Source organism: Chelonoidis abingdonii, chromosome 15 (assembly GCF_003597395.2).
Source record: "Chelonoidis abingdonii isolate Lonesome George chromosome 15, CheloAbing_2.0, whole genome shotgun sequence".
NCBI classification, from domain to species: Eukaryota; Metazoa; Chordata; order Testudines; family Testudinidae; genus Chelonoidis; species Chelonoidis abingdonii.
Genome location: NC_133783.1, coordinates 35,748,161 through 35,769,639, shown reverse-complemented (window position 1 = coordinate 35,769,639; position 21,479 = coordinate 35,748,161). Strand labels below are relative to the sequence as shown.

The window sequence follows — 21,479 nt, the reverse complement described above, 5'->3', positions numbered from 1 at the left end:
TGTTGATAGGTTTCATGCATGGGTTTGGTTTGTTCTCTTATTTCTAAAGAATATTTCTTTTTGGTTTATCCTTCTTTTTTAATACATTGTAATTCTTTGTTTGCTAATAATTTCATATGACCTTTGAAGCTGAGTCTAAATCTAAAGTGTCTTCTTGGAGGCACTTTTCTTGCATTTATTTGGGTTGTGTAGGTATTTAAATTCACTCATTTATCATGTCATCCCGATTGTCAAAGCAGCCATCTGTTGCTAACATTCTTAGTTAAGAGGCCCACTTATCCACAGAGTTTGTCTCATTTTGGTGCCTTTCACAGAGGATTTCCCTAAACACAGTCATGTGACAGAGTAGCTTGCAGTATTTTCAAAAAGCTCAACTTGTTGATGATACCCGTGACCTATATACAACACTGGTTCATATTTTCACCATCAAAAAATAGGCTTCCTTCTCTGCATCTCACCCTTTTGAGGTAGTAGGTCTTATGCTACTAGTTATGTGCCATGTTTCATTATGTTATTTGCTGACTGGCTCTGTACTAGAAGAAAAACAGAAGGAACAATATCTGCCCCAAGGAACATAGGATCTCAGGAATCTGACCGCGCAGTAGGACCTGTGTAGGTGGACTTTTGTACCCATGTGGACTCCAACTAAAGTCAACAGGGCTCCAGCCAGGGTCAAAGCTCAGACCATGTTGATCAGATTGAAGGCTGAAGCCTAAATTTAACACAGGATTCTACTTTTGCTTACAATGGTGTAAAAGAAGAATAATGTCTTTGAACTTGGTATTAGTATACAAGCGTAAAACCAGTGCAGCATAGGAAGCAGTCTTACAGAATGTATACTTCAAATGTTAACATACATGCTATAAAGGTTGATAGTTGACCCTCCAAACAGTTGGCACCATTTTCTTTTCTATATTATACATCATCCAATTTACAATCAAGAGCTGACATTGAACCAGTAGTACTGAGACCCATTGCAACAGGAATACAGCCTACATTACTTGTATTCATTTGAAATTACCTTGTCTGCTATTTTATTTCTTTTCGGTGTTAATGAGTAACATCCTAGCAAGGAAAAGTCATTGCAGATGAGAGAAACTCAGTATAGAAGAGGTGTCAGGTATGTGCATGTATACCAATGGGTGAATTAGGGGGTCCTCCACTCCTCCTAACACCTGCTGTAAGTGGGTTTTTGTTTGCTTGTTGTAATGAATGGCCTTGAGTTGCCTTTAGATGAAAGTTTGTCTCATATGATATGAAAGCCTAATGGAAAAGGAGTTGTAAAGCTTATTCCTTCAAGAAGTCCTTTTGAACCCTCATGTTGTTTTGAGCAGACCAGTCTGCCAAGGGGTAATATATAAATAAAGCTTGTGCTGACTACCACTGGGAGAGCCAGGTTCTAGTTTATGCAACATTTAAAAAGTAACTTCCTTATGGTTTTCTTTGTAACTACTTTGTTTGCTTAAATACCTACATGAGCAAGTGAAACTAGTAACCTTAGTACTCACCCATGATGTCTTCACAGCTAAACCTCTCTTACTAATGACAATGCTTGGCTGCAAACAGTAGTGGTTTCAGCTGGAGAGTATTCTGACCTTTGACTTCCACTCAATGAACTCCTGGGACATGTAGTTTATTAGTCAGGCAATGTAGATTGTCCATGTAACCAATTAAAATTTAAAACATCTTAATTTATTGGGGAGTATTGAATTAAAGGATGGAGTTAGATTTTCTGCATTGTCTTTTACACTTATGGACAGAAGATAGATTTTTTTATTTTATTTTTTTTAAATGAGGGATTTTCAAGAGGACAGAATGAAGTAGAACTTTTTCTAGTAGTGCTTTGACATTGAGTGAGGTGATATTGGAACAGAAAGAATTTGACTTTAGTAGACAGCCTTAGGCCAAAAAGTATTCTGGATTGATCTGTGTTGTGAGTGATTAGGGAACTCCCTGAGCACGAGCTGAGAGGATGGTGGTAGAAGGATGTTGTTTGTTTTATATAACAAAGGATTTATTATTAACCCTTGCTCATCCACCAGGCAATACTAGCCTCTTGTGTACAATATAACAATCCATAACTGGATTGGAAAATTATGGAGGGGAGACTGTTGTGCAGGCTGGGGGAGAGTTACCCTTTTTCTCAAGAGTCAGGTATTAGTTACAGCCAAGGACAGGTTCTTCTTAACCGCTGAGGATAGCATAACAAGCAATGCGTTTAAATTGCAGCTAGGGAGGTTTAGGTTGGACATTAGGAAAAACTTCCTGTCAGGGTGGTTAAGCACTGGAATAAATTGTCTAGGGTGTTTGTGGAATCTCCATCATTGGAGATCTTTTTTAAGAGCAGGTTAGACAAACACCTGTCAGGGATGGTCTAGATCAGGGGTTCTTAAAGTGGGGGTCAGGACCCCTCTGGGAGTGTGAGGTTATTACATAGGGGATCAAAAGCTGTCAGCCTCCACCCCAAACCCTGCTTTGCCTCCAGTATTTATAATGATGTTAAATATATAAAAAAGTGTATTTAATTTATAAGGGGGGTTGTACTCAGAGTCTTACTATGTAAAAGGTGTCACCGGTACAAAAGTTTGAGAAACCCTGGTCTAGATAATATTTAGTCCTACCATGAGTGCAGGGAACTGGACTAGATGTCCTCTGGAGGTCCCTTCCTAGTCCTATGATTCTATAGAGGGTTCTTGAGGCCCCTACAGTTCCACACTGCAACGGTTAAACCTTCCATTAAAAAAATGGAACTGATCAAACTGGGAATCTGATAAGGGGAAAGGGTATGATCTACCAAGTGTGATTATCCAATTTGTATGCACGTATCATTTCTGTATCTGAAGTTAGGAATATTGACCATGTATCTACTACTTTGGGTGACAACCACAACTAGCCCTTCAGGTACAACAATGAAAATGCCAGACAGGGCTGATGGCCCATCAGCAAAGACAATGGACTGTGAACAAGTTTAGTATTTCTGTGGATGCTCCAAACAGCCTGCAAGTAATGGCTGCTATGACTCTGCAGAGACATGTGACTGAGTCACCTGGTACTGGACCCCACCTTGGAATGCCAGTGTTTTTCCACTGGAAGGCAAAGGGTTCCCACCACATACAAACGTTATATAAAGAAGGGGAGTGACATCATCATGGTTCTCTTCTGCCTCCTTGCCCAAAGAGTAACTGAGAAACACCTGGAAACAAGAACTGAACTGGGGGAGAAGAGTTGAGCCCAGGCTGGAAGGGTGTCTAACCTGTTAGTAATAATACCTGAAGTTTCAAGCTGCAGGGCAGTGCAGCTGGCTTTCAAGAATCTCTGTAATCTGCCTGAGACAACATTTAGGGTGAGAAATTACTATCTATAGCCAATTTCTTCAGTGAATCCAGCTTAGTTTGCATGCTTTGTTTAATTTGCTTAGTAATCTGCTTTGTTCTGTTTGCTATCCATTATAATCACTTAAACTCTGCCTTTTATAGTTAATAAATTTGTTTGGTTTATTATTAAACCCAGTTTGTGCAATTTCTAACTGGGGTAAGGGTCAAGAAGGTATGCATATCTTTTTTCATATTGAGGGAGAGAGTGAATTTTTATGAGCTTGCACTGTGTAGATTTTTCTATATAGTCCAAGACAATATACCTTTGGGTCTGCACTCCAAGGGAGGAGGGCATCTGAGTGCTGGGGCAAGTCCCATAAGCTGAGGTTTCCCAGAGTTATTATCAATGTCTGTGTCTTTCTGCAGGTAGGTATGGCCTTGCCTGTGTGTGTGCAAGAGGAGGCTTAAGAGCCTGGCTCAGCAAGACAGGTTAAAGGGGGCCCATGCTGGCAGAACAGGCAGCCTCAGTGGTATCTCTGCACGTCAAATGGCACCTTGATTGGGGGCAACCCATCACAGAGCTGAATGGTGCTGTTCCTGAGGAACTACCTGATTAGCTAAGACACACTGTATGTGGGCAAGCTGATCAAAATAAAAGGTGCCTGATGCACAAATGCAGCCAGGCAATCACTAGTTAGCGCATCTTATTAGAATGATTTATAGTAAAAAAAAACTACACCTCAGCTAATTAGCTGCCCTGCATCCGAATTACAAGTTATTTACTGCCAGTGAGCAAAACCAGTAGCAGTGGCTGATTTTGGAATATTATTGTACCAACAGCCATTCAGACAGAAGTTTGTCCTTGCAAAGCTGTCCAATGCCTCAGTTTTTATTTCTTTATGGGATTCTTCATTGTCCTCACTGAACATTTTTGCCCCAGGAGTATATTAATTTAACTGCAGCTGATGGAACAAAATATGCCATGGGGAGAACAACCCGTATACTCTAGATGGGAAATTCCATTTCACATGCATACAGAACTCTGTGAATAAGAGGAAAACCTCCCGTAACCTAAAAGTATAATATTATCCAGCAGTTCTGGCAGAAATGAAATCAGGGATTGAGTACAATGTAAAACACAACTTTACAGAGCTCACGAAGCTGAGGCATGGGACTATGCAGATTTTTATTTTAAAAAAAAATATTGTGCGTGTGTATCCATCCACACAAAAATTATGAATAGTTCACAGGATTCTGACAAGTTAGCAGAACAGTCTCAGCATCAAAAAGCTTGTGCGCTGCTGAGTTTATTTATATATAATGTAATCTGTACAAAGAGCTACGTCGTCTGTTTTCAAGATTCTGTGGAGAGTCCTTGAGACAGCCAAGCTCCTCCTACATCACCATAGATTGCTCATTCTGGTTCACTGGTGCTGTTACCTATAACCTAAGGAAGACATGACCTGACATTGGTCTTTGCTGTTGGGATAGCTTTAAAAGGATTGAAAGAGACAATCTGGAGCAATAATTTACTTTACAAATATTTTTTCGTCATATATCTGTCACTGTAACAGAACAATGCCTAAAGAATATGGAAATGAAACTATGTGTATTGCTGGTAAACATTACATCAGATATTCCTGTATATCTGACAGTCATTAAAAATATCTGAATTACATGAAAATGATTAAATGTATAATGATTTTACTCTTATTTTAACTTTGCTTTGTAAATCTTTTGGTTTTCCCAGAGGCAGAGTCACTGATCAACTGTTAAACCTCAGAAGCTTATAAAAATTACTATCCTTCTCCTTTCCCACCCAACCTCCCCGCCCCTTGCCAAATTGCTTTGGCATGGAAGCAGGGACAGACATTTGTAAAACAACCGCCAGGGACTCTAACACTTGATTAGTGTGGTATGATTTGTTTTTGATGAACCCATGTTACCCATGATTTATCACTTTATTTTTTTCCAGAAGCTTAAAAAAAATCTATCATCCTAGCAATTTATTACATATTACGATTACTGATCTGAAATTCTGTCTTCCCCGCCTCCCTTCATAAACACAGGTCTATCTTTTTAAAAGCGTTTCTCCTTTTCCAATCCCCTGGGCCTCCCCTGTCCGTCATGAGTTCACAAGAATTATTACCAATGGCTCCAACAGTTCCACTAGCAGGGAGATGGCAGCAGCTCGTCTTGATTAGAATATGCAATCTAGGTTTTGTTTTCTTTAACTTGTTCCATTGTGATTCTCCCTCTTGACCTCTCTCCTCTCCTGAGCATGGGTGGTGGGTGAAACTTCCCCTGGAGGAGGCTAGCATCTTGTTCCACCTCTTCCGCTCACAGCCCCACTCACATTCCACCCTTGCTCTGCCCCAGGCCCTGCCCCTGCCTGCAGCTGACTCACCACTCACCTTTTCACATCCCGGCTGCAAGGTTCCCCCCGTCCACTGACCTCCTCTCCTGCTTGCCTCCTCATCCCCCCACCAGGCCCCCCTACCTGCCATGCAGCTGGCTCACTGCTCACATCCTCACCCTGCTGCTGCCCTCCCCCATGAAACCCTCCCCCCTTTTCACCTTAAAGCACTAATAACATTCCCCAAGGGAACAGAATAGGCAACAGCTAGAGATCAATTGCCAGATGGATTTTCCTCTATGTGGCAGGGAGTTTGGTGTATACAGTATAGAGAGAGAGGAAAAACCAGAGTACCTGCGCTAAGCTGAAGCCTAATCTCTCCTTTTGAAAAAGTGTTTGTCGCTGACAGCCTGCATTAGGGCAGTAGTTTAATAACTTTTCTTACACAGAATTCCCTGTCAGGGTTGTTTACTCAAAGTGGGTTTGAATAAAACCACTAGATCAAGAAATAAACTCCCTGGCTATGTCAGCTCCTCCTTGAGCGAGGTTAGACAAAAATACTTCTGCTGGTTACAGATAATAACTGATGGTCCTTTGTAAACTGTTTTTCACCCCAATAACACATTTTCCTACAATATAAAACCCAGCCGAATGTGGCCAAAGACTTCCTGGGCATTGGCAAATGCCTGTTAAATGGCTTCATTACCACTTTAATGGCCCTATAACAGTTTCAGTGATCTGCTACTACTGGTCTGGAAAACTTTTTCACCTGTGTAAAGTTTCTCAAGGATGAGGGACCCTCTCCCCTCACCTCCTCACTCCCCCACCTGCAGCTCATGCACACACAACACCCTGCAGGGATGGGGGCAGAGGGGTGAGGAGAAGCACTGCCTGCAGCTGCTGAGACCTCCGAAGGAGGACGGAGTGAAGTGGAGTGGAGAAAAGGAAAAGTGAAATAGATTCTATGTGTGTAATGGCTGAGCCATTGAATTTCCCCATGTTAAGTATTCTCACACCTCTTGTCAAACTGTCTGTAATGGGCTATCTTGATTATCACTACAAAAGTTTTCTCTCTTAATTAATTAGCCTCTTAAAGTTGGTAGGACAACTCCCACCTTTTCATGTTCTCTGTATGTGTATATATATCTCCTCACTATATGTCCCATTCTATGCATCTGATGAAGTGGGCTGTAGCCCACAAAAGCCTATGCTCAAATAAATTTGTTAGTCTCTAAGGTGCCACAAGTACTCCTGTTCTTTTTGCAGATACAGACTAACTCAGCTGCTACTCTGAAACCTAACAGCACATACTTCATCTTCTGACTTTGCCCCCACTTCTTCTACTAGTTGGGCCTAGTCACTGCCTGACGTCCTAGTCACTGCCTGACGTCACTTTTTCTGAGCCTCATCCTTCTGGCATTGCCACCATTCAATGTATGGTACCACCTTAAATGTTCTAGCTCACTCCCTAATTTATGTTGTCCTGTGTTACAAGAAGGTGGACGCTATGGTACTAATTAGGATAGCTGCTCCTCATATACAAGTGTGAATAGCAGCTATTACCTTCTTCATATATCTGAAGGCCAGAAGGGAAGTTCATGATCATCTAGTCCGACTCCTATATAACTGAAATCAGAGAACCTCACCAAGGAATTAGAACCTCACTCAATAATAGTAATTTTTGTAACTCATAAATTCACTGTGAATCTCAGTTATTTCAGCTAGTCATTTTTTGCAAGAAATATATTCATTTTCCATGTACCAAATGATAAAACGTCTCAGAAAAATCGAACCAAATTGATGCTATGTTTTCTTCAATGTTAGGGGAGCTGCAGTGTTGCCAACCTCACCATTGGAAAATCATGAGTCAGACCCCCAAAAATCATGAGGTTAAAAAAAATCCTTCTGATTTTTAAACCAATAAAATATGAGGTCTATTTCCCTTCTGGTTTCTGAGCCTTTAAGATGTTTTCAGGTCACACATGTGGCTGACAGCGGGAGCCCCAGTATCCTAGTGTCCCCTCAAGGAGGGTCTCTTGCTGTCAGCCCTGTCAGCTCCAGGGCTGACTGATAACGGGAGCTCCAGCCACAAGGGCTGGCAGTGATTTCTCAATAAAATTATTAAGCCTGACTCATGATCTCAGGATAGAACTCTCAAATGTCAGGATTCTTTTTTCAGTATGGCTGGGGAAAAAATCCTGACATTTCAGAGTTCTATAGCAAGATAATGACTCTATTACCCGGGGTTCTTTCAACCCAAAGCTCTTGGTAACTTTTACTCTGTGCAAGGTGGTGTCAGGAAATAAATCAGGGGAGACATGGCTGTCCGACCGATAGATGGCTGGCACAAACAGGACAACACAAGAGTGCTTTCAAGTAAAGCTAAAATTTACTTAGTCTCAAGCACTTACACACATCCGCAACAGGTTAGTAAAACACCTCCAACTCTTGATAACTACCAAAGCTGAGTGTAGCTCTTGAGTGACACAGTGGCGGGCTTCCTGTGGCCAAATCTTCCATCTGCCGGTGGGGACCGCAAGATGTATCCAGAGAGAGAATCCAAACAAGTCCAAAAAGAGTCCAACTGCCTCAAACTTTTCCCCCTTATTTATACAAAAGTAATAGAATAACATGTCCCTTAAAGAGAACTTGTTAAGTAAGCAGTTTCAACGGTCAAGCAAGAGGCTCCTTCTGATTATTGATTAACCAGGTGTGGGTTTTTCCAGAGTTTGCAGCCTTGAGGCCCCACTAGACATTCCTGGGGCACATCCTGCTCTTCTAAAATGCATGTATCAGCCACTTCAACACAATTCTTACCAGGAAGGATGCAGAGTCAAGCTGCCCTTTCTGTGGCACCCCAAACCTCCTCCCCTCCTGCCTTGGTCAAGCTGAGACCGCTGACTAGGCTGCTTTTAGCAATAAGCTATAGTCGTTTCAGGCACTTTACTGGTTTGCCGAAATCTCCCTGTACAACTCAGGCTTAATTTTACTTTGAAATCACAAGAGTTGGCATGTCTGCTATAACTCCATTTGACATACACTCTCCTCCAGGTGACATAACAGAGAAATGCATATGCAGGCAAGATAGGAGTTATCAGTTGCAAACACTTTATGCAGAAACCAGGATGTTAAATAATTCCTCTTGTGGTATGAAGTATGCAGAAATGGCACAATCCTAAAGTATAATTTCTGATTAATTTTGCCCTGAATTAAGAATTGTATTTAGATGTGTAACTGTAGCTTTTATTCTCTTGCACTAGGATTGCAAAATCCCATTGCTGTTTAAGTGTCAGCATCATGATGCAAAACACAATGGAAGGTGCTTCATGTATCAGCATGGTAATCCAGAAAGCCGACTTGTCTAGGAGAAAGCAGACTTGTCTGGCAGAAAAGTAATTTTGAGTGTCAATATGTTAAACTCTATTGGGAGGATAGGCAGAAATGAGATGGAGTGTTGTCATGCTGGAAGATGTTGACAGGTGTTAAGATGGAAGGTGCTAATTGGTGCTATCAAACTTGTTGCTTGATCTATAAACAATTGCAGAGGTGCTTGAAGTGGTAACTGTACTAATCACGTGGCAGAAGCTCCATGTGTCCACACTTTTGGTTTTCTGATTTCCCCCCAAAATCAATAGAGTTGAAGCCATTAGTACCTAGAACATTGCCTGAAATGTTGGAATTGAGTGGATGTGGCAGTCAAAAGATATTGGTTCAAAAACAGACAAACAGCGAAGAGTAGTTGAGTTGACTGTAAGTCCACCACGAGCTCAGCCAAGTGTGTATTTACACTCTGATTCACTGCTGCAATACTTTATAGTTTTATTCCAGTGGTTATAATGCAAATCCATCAGCATAAAATTGGAGTAACACTGTGGTAACTCAAGCTCTGCCTACTGCACAGCTCAGGAACAGAAGCTTTCGGGGCTTAAATAGGTATTCTTTCTAGGAACCCACAAAACATCAGTATCTATCATGAATTCTAACTAATAATTTAATCACTAATAAAGACACATTTTCACTTGTCACATAGATAGCTAATTCAGAAAGATACTACAATGATGAGCACTAATAAAAACTGTAAGATTACCACAGCTGTGTACTGATGAAAGAACATTGGCAAATCTTTTTACGCATTCCTTTCCCATGGTTCAAGGTAATCCAAGCCAAGATGTGCAAAAATTTCTTCCTCGCTTTTGGCTTTGAGAAATATCCTCTGTAAAAGGTGGGGGGAAAGGTTAGTATGATCATTTTTGATTATTTAAATTAATGCATTTGCTTTTTGAAACTTAGGTTAGTCATTTTTTTGCCTTCTCCACCCTCACTCCCACCCATAAGCAACTCTTTTTTCTATTACCACATCAATCTGCACAGTGATGACCTCAGAATGTGGGAGACGGTAAGCAGACCGATTCCTTATCCTGCAAAAGTGGAGCCAAACTGCTTGTTGCTTTCAACCCCAGTGACTAGTTTACATCTTTTTGTGCTGATTTACATTTCAAGGCTAACTGCATAAGGATTAGGACTTCATTTTTTAAATGAAAGTTAAGGTTTTCCTCCAGGGTCGACTTTCCTAATAATCTCATCAGTGTCATATATAGGAAAATAGCACTATTCTCAAAAGATGTGTTCAAGCCAATTCCACACAGTTACACTAATTATGGCCAAACTCAGCATGTCAGAGCTTTCCTAATTCCCATTACTTATACAAAGAAATGTCATGTGCCTGGAAAACTGGGCTGGAAATTTTGTGGGACTAGGCAGCTACAGTTAGAATTTTTCCCCAATAAAGTTGTTACCATAAAATTCACATTTGCTTTTACATATGGGTATTTTATATTGTAACATGCTGGCACAGAAACCAGGAGTAAGCATTTACTCTTTAAAGAAAGAAAACTATAAAATCTGACAGCTAAGTGGTAGTTGTGTACTGTTTTCATAACTGTGGTGCTGTATCAGTTAAAGATACAAAGCTTGCAGTGCAGATGAACATTAAAATATAGTGTGGACCCCATCATTTGGAGGAGTTACCACTATCACCTGGGAGTGCTGTATAGTTCAAATGTGCTTTAATCAGAACCCCAGATCTGAACAACCTCAAACTTTGGGTCCATTAAGAATCCAGGGCCAGAGTCTCTGGTCCACCAAGTTCACTTTGCAGGACAAAATGAACTTAACCTAGCTGGAGAACACAATGGGGGGAAGGGGCACACAGCGGGTAGGGAGAAAAGACTAGGACGAGATCTGGGGAAGAGAGGGAAGGGTAGGGAGTGTGGAAGAGCAAGATTTCTCCACACCTGGATTCTTTGTTCATAAAAGGTTTACCACCATCAGCACAGTTTAAAGCTAGGCCTATGCAACTTTCAGTCATGCCAGGGTCACGTAAAACAGAATCAGGGAGCTACAATAGGGTCCCTGTCAGCCCCACCCTTTCTGGTGCCCAAGCTTTGCTCAGTGAAGAATTGAGCACCCAAACTTGAATGTGTTCCATATTTCAGTTAGGTCCTACTTTCAGCATAGATCCAACTGAATCAAAGTCTAAGTACAACACTTTCTTTGTTGGGGTGTTTGAAATTAAGATCTGGATCCAATTTTTGCAGCTTGGGCCCATATTTCATTGACACAGATCAGCTTCAACAGCTAGGTCAGTCAAACTAGCAACTTTTTTAACAGCTGTTTTGCAGGACTACAGAACAGAATGAGAGACAGTTCAATGTTCTAGAAAGGTTTGAGGGCTAAATCAAATGGCAGAAGTTAGACACTTCAGAATGAAACTATAATCCTTTAAAGTTCCAGTGAACTTAACAGAGGAAAAGATATGTGGTTCCCATTTCACCGTTTCAAAATTATCAAGCTACTAACAAGGTATTTATGTAAAGTTCTCTCAGTATGCAGTTGAACCTATTCAAGGAACCTAAGTCATTTCTCTTTCAGCAAATTACTGTCACGTTGTGTAACAGTGTATAACGTGTTTAACATTTTTCTGAACTGGAAACAAACTCATCTTAATGTGCAAACATCCAGACATTCTAATTAATACTCATGTATTCTCTATTAAATAAATAGCAAGTATTTATTCTATATTAACTGTATATAATTTTGAATATAAAGATATTTTTAGAAACTGCACAAAATTTTATAGCCAGATCTCTTTAAACCCATTTACTTTTTGTTGGTCTCTACTTCCCTGGTGCAGCCTGTCTACACTGGTTCCTACCAGGCATGGGATCTACTTGGTTAAGTCATGTAATCCAATTATTTTATCTTTATTCCACAGTTGTTACTGGGAATGTTTGTGTACCAATTTCATTGTACTACGGGCCTGATCCAAAGCCCACCGAAGACAGTGGCAGCTTTTCCACTGGCTTTACATTTGGCCCTGGTGTAAACAGATGTAGATCCATTGATTTCAATAACACTTTCCCCTGTTTAGACCTAGTACTATGTATATTGATGGTTCATGATTTGTACATAATGGCAACAAAACTTCACAAGGTATGTAGAATTGTTTCCCTCATAACATAACTATGTCTGTATGTCTAAGGAGATATCCATTGCAAGTAAATCATGGAGAAGGAGGGATAGGTCAGTGGTTTGAGCATTGGCCTACTAAACCCAGGGTTATGAGTTCAATCCTTCAGGAGGCACTTAGAGATATGAGGCAAAAACCTGTCTGGGGATTAGCCCTGCTTTGAGCAGAGGGTTGGATTAGATGATCTCCCGAGGTCCCTTCCAACCCTGATACTCTACGTTAAAACTCAAGGGAAGGATTTGGCCCACTGGTTCAGAGATTTCTTTTGCTCCAAATGGAAGAAGCTTGACACTCATTTTTGTTTTAATAATAATAAAATAATAATAATAATAAGCATGGAGTCCTGATTTTTAATGGGGGAGGGGGACTGTCCTACCTCCAATTTTTGCATGTGAAGTTTATAGCATATAAAACATCCAAACACTGGCAAGGTGCCTACAGGCACAGAGTTGGAAATCTATTTTCTACAGTATAAATATGCAGCAATTATCAAGCATCAATTTTAATTATATTAAAAATTGTATCTGCAATAACAGAGGCTACTTTTCAAACACAAGCCCATTATGTTCCATTACTTTTTAAATTTAGTTTAAATCTTATGTTCTGAAATAAGCGAGAGAGATACAAAAAAACCTCATCAGAAAAAGATATTCTTTCCCATATAGGGGGAAATGTAGAAATGACAGAAAAGACAAAATCCAAGAAGACAACATCCTAAGTATCCATTAAATCTTTGCCCAATACTATAATGGCATCCCAGATATTTCTTCTCCAGAAAATGATATATTACAACTGAGTTACAAAACATCAGGTGTGCAGCCTTCCAAAACTGCAACACATTTCCAAACAACAGTGCTACTTTCTGGGCTGCTGCAGTACTTCTGGGAATAACATCAAAAACCTAGTGGCACCTACCATCCACTATTATTTGAAATGTGGGAGGGTAACCAACTAGGTATTCTGATGATCATGGTAATTGGAGGGACCCACATTTTCCTAAGCCTACTTGTCTCCTTTCTCTTTTATTGAGTAATTTCTAAAAGGCAGGATTTTGTCACTCACTTGTGGATAAGGGGAGAGAGGAAAACATGAATGGATCACGGCATATCTGCAGCACTGTCTCACAATAGAGTGAGATTATCAAATATTAATTTTTACATAAATGCTGAGTGCACTGTGTTTTGACTGTATAATAAAGATTTTTCAGTTTAACAAACTGCTAAAATCATCCAATTAAAAAATCAAAAAGCAGGCAAAATAATGATATTTTTCCGCCTCCATGTGGGAGGATGGGACTTGGATGATTTTTTTTAAAAAAAACATCCATGAATAATTGCAGAAACCCGAGATGTGTTCTTAAAATGTGTGGGTGGTCTTTAGTGGAAGCACTTCATATCTTCTGGACCTCAAACTATTTGCCATTTCTGTTGCACAATAGAATTGCACTTTTAAGTTTGTTCTCTCACCCTATTTACAGAAATAGCATATTTATGAGTACTACTCATCTCATTTGCTTGACAGGAATTTTTTAATACAAGAAGTTGATGCTGACAACTGTTCTTAGTAGCTACAGCCCATGTCTCTAAATTAATCTCTAGTTGGTACCTGCCAACTACTTTAGCTGTTTGAGTGGTATTAATGTAAATCATAACCTATTATGCTGCCTCTTTGTCAATCTGTACTGAACTAATACAATGATGCATATTTGATTATTACAATCAGCAATCAACCCTGTTCTTTTCCTTTTTGTTTCTCCTCTACTCCTGGTTCTCCCCCCCTGCCACACACACACAGTCCTTTTTGCTCAGAAGAAGTAAATAATGAACTGCCTGTCTTCTTGTGAATTTTTTGCAGCTTTTTACCAAAGGTCAACAGAACCAAGCTGCTTTCCCAATCATCATCATCATCAATTAAACTTACAAAAAACAATGGGTTGCAGCAGCTAGTATCTCTTGCCTCTTATCCCATTTGATCAATTCTGTTATTCCAGTGGATGGAAATATTAAAATTGTGGTTGCAAACATGACCATTAACTACACTTAATGCAGATTAATCTACCTTTCAAATGTTTTCTTGTGTGAATTGCTCCTTCTTATTTTTCATTTTGGCATTAATGATCAATAAGATCTGTAATAAATTGTGAAGCACCATTTGATGATTTCCTAATTCCTGATTCCCAAAGTTCAATCAGATGTCATGCTATTTTTATTATTACCTTTTTTAAACTCATTTAATTCTATGAAACCAGCTAGACAACAACATCAATATCTAAATAAGAATTATAGTATTAGTTAAATAAATCATATGGGTGTGCTGCTTTTGGGAATGAGAGGCAATTTTTGCAGGGGGTTATAGGTATCATTTAAATAACATGAAGAGTTTTAAAGCATTCTGGTTCTTTCCATGTCTGTGGCTCACAGACTCTCTTCTTCCATTTTACAGAGAACTTTTGTGTGTAACATTAATCATTTTTTGTCCAGTCTCTTGACTAGGCCAACACATATACAGACCTACTAGTTCCTCAGCTGGGGTGACCAGACAGCAAATGCGAAAAATCGGGATGGGAGGGATAGGAGCCTATATAAGAAAAGACCCAACAATCGGGATTGTCCCTATACAATTGGGACATCTGGTCACCCTATCGTCAGCATGTAAAGGGCAATTCATCCAATACAATACAGGTAGAAGGGTAAGATGGTCCAAAGAAAGCAGAGATTGGTGAAGATCACCATGTGGAAATAGTTTTTATACAAATAAAAAGCAAAGGACTTTCTAAAATATTCAAATTAAAACCAGCCTGTAGATACTGTCCAATAGGTCTAGTCTGTAAGAAACCCCATAATTTCAGTTATACTAACCTAGTTAGATGCTTGTATGAGTTACTTTTTAAGAGTGCAAGTTTTGTAAAAGGGTTTAAGGCACAAACATACAGTGTTGTCCTTGAATATCTGGCATGAGATTATGATTCTTTACCTGGCCTTCTATTTCTAATAGGTTGTAGTCATTGCAAAGACACCCTGACCTGTCAACTGTGTTCACTCAGTTAGCATTCAAAATAGACACAAATTCACATCTGTTCCATGCAAACCTACCAGTACATCTCACTATTATTATAAATAATGTAGAGTAAGAATACTGATCAAAAGAGGTACTAGAAAATGTTACATAAGATAAACATCCCTCACTATAGGACTTTACCTCAGATTGTTTCCCACCTCAGCAGTTCAGAAGTGAGCTTGTATGCCACGACTTAACTCATAAAATACCCACCTAGCACTTACAATTTCATAGCACCCAACAGACATCATCCAATTAATAAAAGTGGATTTAGTTCTTGCAAAAGATGTCAAACTAACAGCACTGGAAAGTGAGGTCCCCAGAGTAAGCTCTCACGCATTCCTCAATTACGTTCCTTAATCCTGAACAGGAGTCATCTGGTGGAAGGATCAGCTGTTCATTTTTTCTGTACCCATTATTTAAATAATTGGCTTATATGGGGTACTGCTAATTAAGATGATAATACCATCCATGATGAGGATTAGACCCTAGTTCCTTAGAAAACAGTAGACTAAGACCACCAGCTTGGTTCACATATGCCACCAAAAAGCCATTAGCTCTCATTTTAAACTACACATACTGCCCCTCACCACTACCCTTCAATATTATTTGGGAGTCTCATACTTGATCTTGCTTGGCTTATACAGCCAAGATCTTTCCCAGAGTGAAGCATCTGGTCCCATACCTCATTTTTCCTACACTTAAGGTAGCATTGGCTCTTTAGCTGCTGAAACTATTAGACCTGTAAAAATGCAATGGCACAGTATTGGGTTACATTATCCCATGGAACCTATAAAATATGGAGAAGGTGGAGGCAGAATGCCAACTGGGATACAAGACCCCTTGAGGCCCTAGACTTTGAGGTCTATGAAAGATCTGGTTCTCACATACTTTTTTTTACTGATCAGATTGTGGAGGAAAAACAGAAAAAATATTTTTGAGAATAGTTTAACAAATTGCAAAGAAAATATGCAGTGTTTAGCCTAGCTTTGACTTTTAGGTGTGCATCAGAGAATATCATGCATGTACTCATTCCAGTCTTCCCTTTGTATCCGAAAATGCTTATATATTCTGAAATGAAAAACTCTTGTGTATAGCGTTCTCAGTGATTTTCTCATTTAAACCTGATTTACACTCAGTAATTTTCATGTACAAGGTGGTATGTGACATCTACCTACATTAACTTAATTAGTACACATTTTCCATTCATTTTAAAATTATTAAAAAGTTAAATTTAATTGGCAGCATAATTATTACTATTTTTACAGTATTTTCAATATATTGGATAAATACCAGGCAGACAATATACTCATAACAGCTCCAGCACTACTTGAGTCATCACAGTGGGAGTAAGCAAGACAGTAACAAATGAATAGATAGAAAAATGTAGATGGACTTCCATTTACAAACCTAGGAGTCTATTGCTCAGTGTGCCTGGAAATGAGCTATTTTCAAATCAGTTTTGTCCCATTTTCCCCTTTGGGTATGTCTACACTACAAAATTAGGTTGATGCTATAGAAGTCGATTTTTAGAAATTGATTTTACACAGTCAATTGCATATGTCCCCACTAAGCTCATTAAGTCGGTGGAGTGAGTTCTCACTACCATGGCTAGCATCAACTTACGGAGTGGTGCATAGTGGGTAGCTATCCCACAGTTCCCGTAGTCTCCGCCACCCATTAGAATTCTGAGTTAAGCTCCCAATGCCTGATGGGGCAAAAAAATTGTTGCAGATGGTTTTGGGTACATGTTGTCAGTCACCTCTCCCTCTGAAAGCAACAGCAGACAATCATTTTGTGCCTCTTTTCTTGGGTTACCTGTGCAGACGCTATACCATGGCAAGCATTGAGCTCGCTCAGCTCACCGTCAGCACTGTTATGGGCAAGTCTACTGTGGAGGTTGCTGTGATCCAAGTAGCTAATGCAATCATTGATGTTCTGTAATCAAGGGTAGTGACTCTGGGAAATTTACAGGCCTTTTTAGATTTTAGGTGCATTATATTCCTGTCCTTTGTCACTGGTGAAGAAGTCCTGAAGCGGTACATTCCAGTCCAATCGGTGCTGTAACATCCCACAGCTCTTCTGTGGTTGACACATGTAACAGCTCCAGGGCTCTTGCTCTTTTGCCTTGGCCGAGGCACCTTGCCCTACCAGGACCTCCAAGCATTCAACACAGAAGCACCTGCAGCAGCTCCTTGCCTTTGCAGCAGTAGGACCGGTACCTGTCCTCATCGGACATGTAGCTTGGCAGGGAGTTCTGGGAATATCTTTCCTGCCTGTCTCCTAGCAGCCTCCGGGGCATGGTGTATGGCTTCACCACCTCCCCTCCAACTCTACTCTCCTGCTCCCCAGCGACGAGCTCAGGGGATCTGTTCTGGTCCTCCTGGGTGCTGCTGGCAGACGTGGTACTGCTGTTCTGGGAGGACTCCTTGGAATCCTCCTCAGTGAAGTCGATCAGGGGCACCAGGACAGACATGGCCATCCTCCTCTTAGAGCACTGAATGGGAGCCAGAGACTCCAGGCCATTCTCTTCTTTAAGTTTCATCTCATGGAGATTCAGTCCTGCCTGGAATATCATGCAAGCTAGAGGCTTCTGCCTCAGACTGCTCTCCCATCTGGCAGCACCACGTGATTGCACCTACCCCAGCCTACCCCTTGCTCCCATGGCTCATGAAGCCTGGACAGTAGTAAGGAGCAGTTCAACTATAGGCTGAGCAAGTGCAGAATGGTGGTAGAATGTGCCTTTGGAGTCAGGCAGTGCTGTTTGTCAGACCTCAGTGCAACCAACATTCCCATTGCTATTGCTGCTTGCTGTGTGTTCCATAATATCTGTGAGAGTAAGGGGAGATGTTTATGGCGGGGGGGGAGGTTGAGGCAAATCATCTGGTATCCAATTTTGAGCAGCCAGACACCAGGGCGATTAGAAGAGCACAGCAAGGTGGGCTGCACATCAGAGAGGCTTTGAAAACCAGTTTCATGACTGGCCAGGCTACGGTGTGACAGTTGTGTGTGTTTCTCCTTGATGCAAACCTGCCCCCTTTGTTGATTTTAATTTCCTGTAAGCCAACCAACCTCCCCCCTCTCGAAACAAAGTAACTATTGTTTTGAAACTGCATTCTTTCTTTCTTAATTAAAAAGAAAAATGAGATAACGAACAAGCTAACCTGGTTGGGGTGGGGGAGGAGAGAAGGACAAGGCCACATTGCTTATTGTAGCCACACTAAAAATCAAACTTTTTGAATGACAGCCTTCTGTTGCTTGGGCCATCCTCTGGAGTGGAGCGGCTGTGGAACATGGGGAGGAGGGTAGGCGGTTATACAGTGAATGCAGCGGGGGTCTGTGCTCTTGTTGGCTTTCCTGCAGCTCCAACATGTCCATTTGCTCCCACAACAGCCTCAGCATCATGTCTTGCCTCCTCACTTCCTGCTCACTTAATTCTTTCCTGGCCTCTGCCACTGAATGCCTCCATGCATTAAGCTGTGTCCTATCAGTGCAGGAGGACTGCATAAGCTCGGAAAACATGTAATCGTGAGTGCTTTTTTTCACCTTCTAATCTACGAAAGCCTCAGGGACAGAGATAATAGGGGGAGCGTAAAAACATTCTACAGCCTACAATTCTGCGGGGATGGCATGGTCACCTGTGCTGCTGAGTTCGCCATGCTGACCAAACAGGAAATTAAATTAAAAAGTTCCCGGCGCTTTTCCTGTGTACCTGTCTAGTGCTCTGGAGTTCAAAGTGCTATCCAGAACGGTCACAATGGAGCACTCTGTGATAGCTCCCAGAGGCCAATACTGTTGATTTGCATCCACATTACCCCAGATTTGACCCAGCAAGGTTGATTTTAGCACTACTCCCTTAGTCGGGGAGGAGTAGAGAAGTCAATTTTAAGAGCCCTTTAGGTCGATGGAACAGGGTTGGTTGTGCGGACTCAGTCATTTTTAAATCGATCTAACACAGCTAAATTTGACCTAACCCAGTAGTGTAGACCAGGCCTTTGGGAAAACATGGTCTCCCTAGGATACTATAATGCAGCTCAAATGTATCTTGCACAGCAATTTGCACACCATCTGTCACTTTACTATGGATATATCTTCCAAGATATTATGTCAGTTTGATCCCTTTACAATATCTATTCAGAACTAAACAAAGCCCTTGCAGTCTTTGAGATTTGAAACTACTTATCCAGACATGAAAGGCCAGTGCATTAAATGGCAAGTTACAGGAGTAACACACTGACATCTTCAAAGATCTACAATTTAAACATTAGACCATGACTGATTGGTTAGAGCAAAAGTGCAAGGCTGTTCATTTATTTGTTCTCTATCTGCCCTCCCTTGTCCAAATGGCATCCTCACCACTAACAGAAATATAAATATCTATAAATTATCTATTCACTCACTGCAATTCTCATTTAAGGGTAGCAGGGCTACATGAACCAAAGCACAGTCATCCGGTGGAATCAATCAAGATGTCCTAATAAAAACTGGAGTCTGGGAATTGGAGTAATTGTAGATTGTTATCTGAAAACATCAGCTCAGTGTGCAGCGGCAGTCAAAAAAGCTAACAGAATGTTAGGAACCATTAGGAAAGAGAGAGATAATAAGACAGAAAATATCATAAAGCCACTGTATAAAGTCCATGGTACGCCCACACCTTGAATACTGTATGCAGTTCTGGTCACCCTATCTCAAAAAAAGATATATTAGAAATGGAAAAAGAAAAAGTACAGAGAATGGCAACAAAAATGATTAGGGAGTATGGAACAGCTTCCATCTGAGGAAAGACTAAAAAGACTAGGACTATTCAGCTTAGAAAAGAGACAACTAATAGCAGATATGATAGAGGTCTATAAATCATGAATGGTATGAAGGAAGTAAATAAGGAAGTGTTATTTACCCCTTTACATAACACAAGAACCAGTCACCCAATGAAATCAACGGGCAGCAGGTTTAAACAAACATAAGGAAGTACTTCTTCACATATCACACAGTCAACTTGTGGAACCTGTTGCCATGGGATGTTGTGAAGGCAAAAGTATAATGGCTTAAAAAAAATTAGATACATTCGTGAAGGATAGATCCATCAATGACTATTAGCCCACATGGTCAAGGATGCAACCCCGTGCTCTTAGAGTCCCTAAACCCCTGACTGCCAGAAGCTGGGACTGGACACCTGGGCGTGGATCGCTCAATAATTGCCCTGTTCTGTTCATTCCCTCTGAAGCATGTGGCACGGTACACTGTCATAAGACAGAATAAATGGACCATTGGTCTGACCCATTATGGCCATTTTTATGTTCTTATGACTATGGATGCAGAAAAACAAGTGCAGCATTATTAGTATACTAATCAAATGGAAACCTAAGTAATTGCCAAGGGTAAACAAAGCTAACCAGAGAGCTGAAATGGCTAGTTTCCTACAATCACAGTCTAACTGGCAAAATAATATACTTAACTCACTTTGGCACTTACCAAATTAAGCATTCAAATGTGAGATGTATTTGCTGTAGAAAGAATCACAGTAAAAACAAACAACTTGTTAGGGCACCAGCTTATTTCTCATCTGAATGTTCTTTTTTTTACTTTTTAAATAAATTAGGATGTAAGATCAAACTTCTCAGTCAGAAAAAAAACAAAAAAAAAAAACTTTGAAGGTCCCAGTCAAACTATATGAAGTCTGACTGGTAGGCATTTCTGACCTGACCAAATGTTCATTGTAACAGGCAAGTACTCATAGGCTGAAGTTTTTTTTAAGGTACGTAAGATGAACTAAGGGAAACATGGTAAATGAGAAACATAAGTACCGTGGATGCAGTATCGATGTTATAAATAATATTGATATAGTGTTTAACTGACTTCAGTTGCCTCTGCCAACTAAGCCATCTTCACCAAGACTACTGATGAAACACACCGGTGAGTGTAGTTTACACTAACATTCTAGGACTCTGAGGAGCCATTTTTAATTAAATCAGTCTTTTACAAAGGGCTTCCCTTTTTCTCCAAAATATGGCATTTTCCTAAAATCATTCTGGTCCCAGGATGACGATTACTCCATCTCGAATTTTCCCCTTGTTGCATCTCTTTCTATTTCCTGTTGGTTTTCGTTTGCCCCTTCCCCGCCCTCATCCCAGTATCTCCTTCCCTCTCCTGCCTTCGGAAAGTCTCTCATTTCCTAGATCCCGTTATTTCTATCTTTCAATCTCTCCAGCACTTCCACAGTTCT

At 40.5% G+C, this 21,479-nt stretch overlaps 1 protein-coding gene across 1 annotated transcript in view; it reads right to left on the bottom strand.

The window, feature by feature from the left end:
* Positions 1-9,670: 9,670 nt before the first annotated feature.
* The window catches only part of DNTT (DNA nucleotidylexotransferase), a 142,493-nt gene continuing 130,684 nt past the window's right edge, over positions 9,671-21,479 (bottom strand). The window contains exon 11 of the mRNA XM_032770255.1: positions 9,671-9,883. Within this exon, the coding sequence (XP_032626146.1) occupies positions 9,797-9,883 (87 nt within the window). The 3' untranslated portion in view covers positions 9,671-9,796. The remainder of the gene's footprint in view (positions 9,884-21,479) is intronic.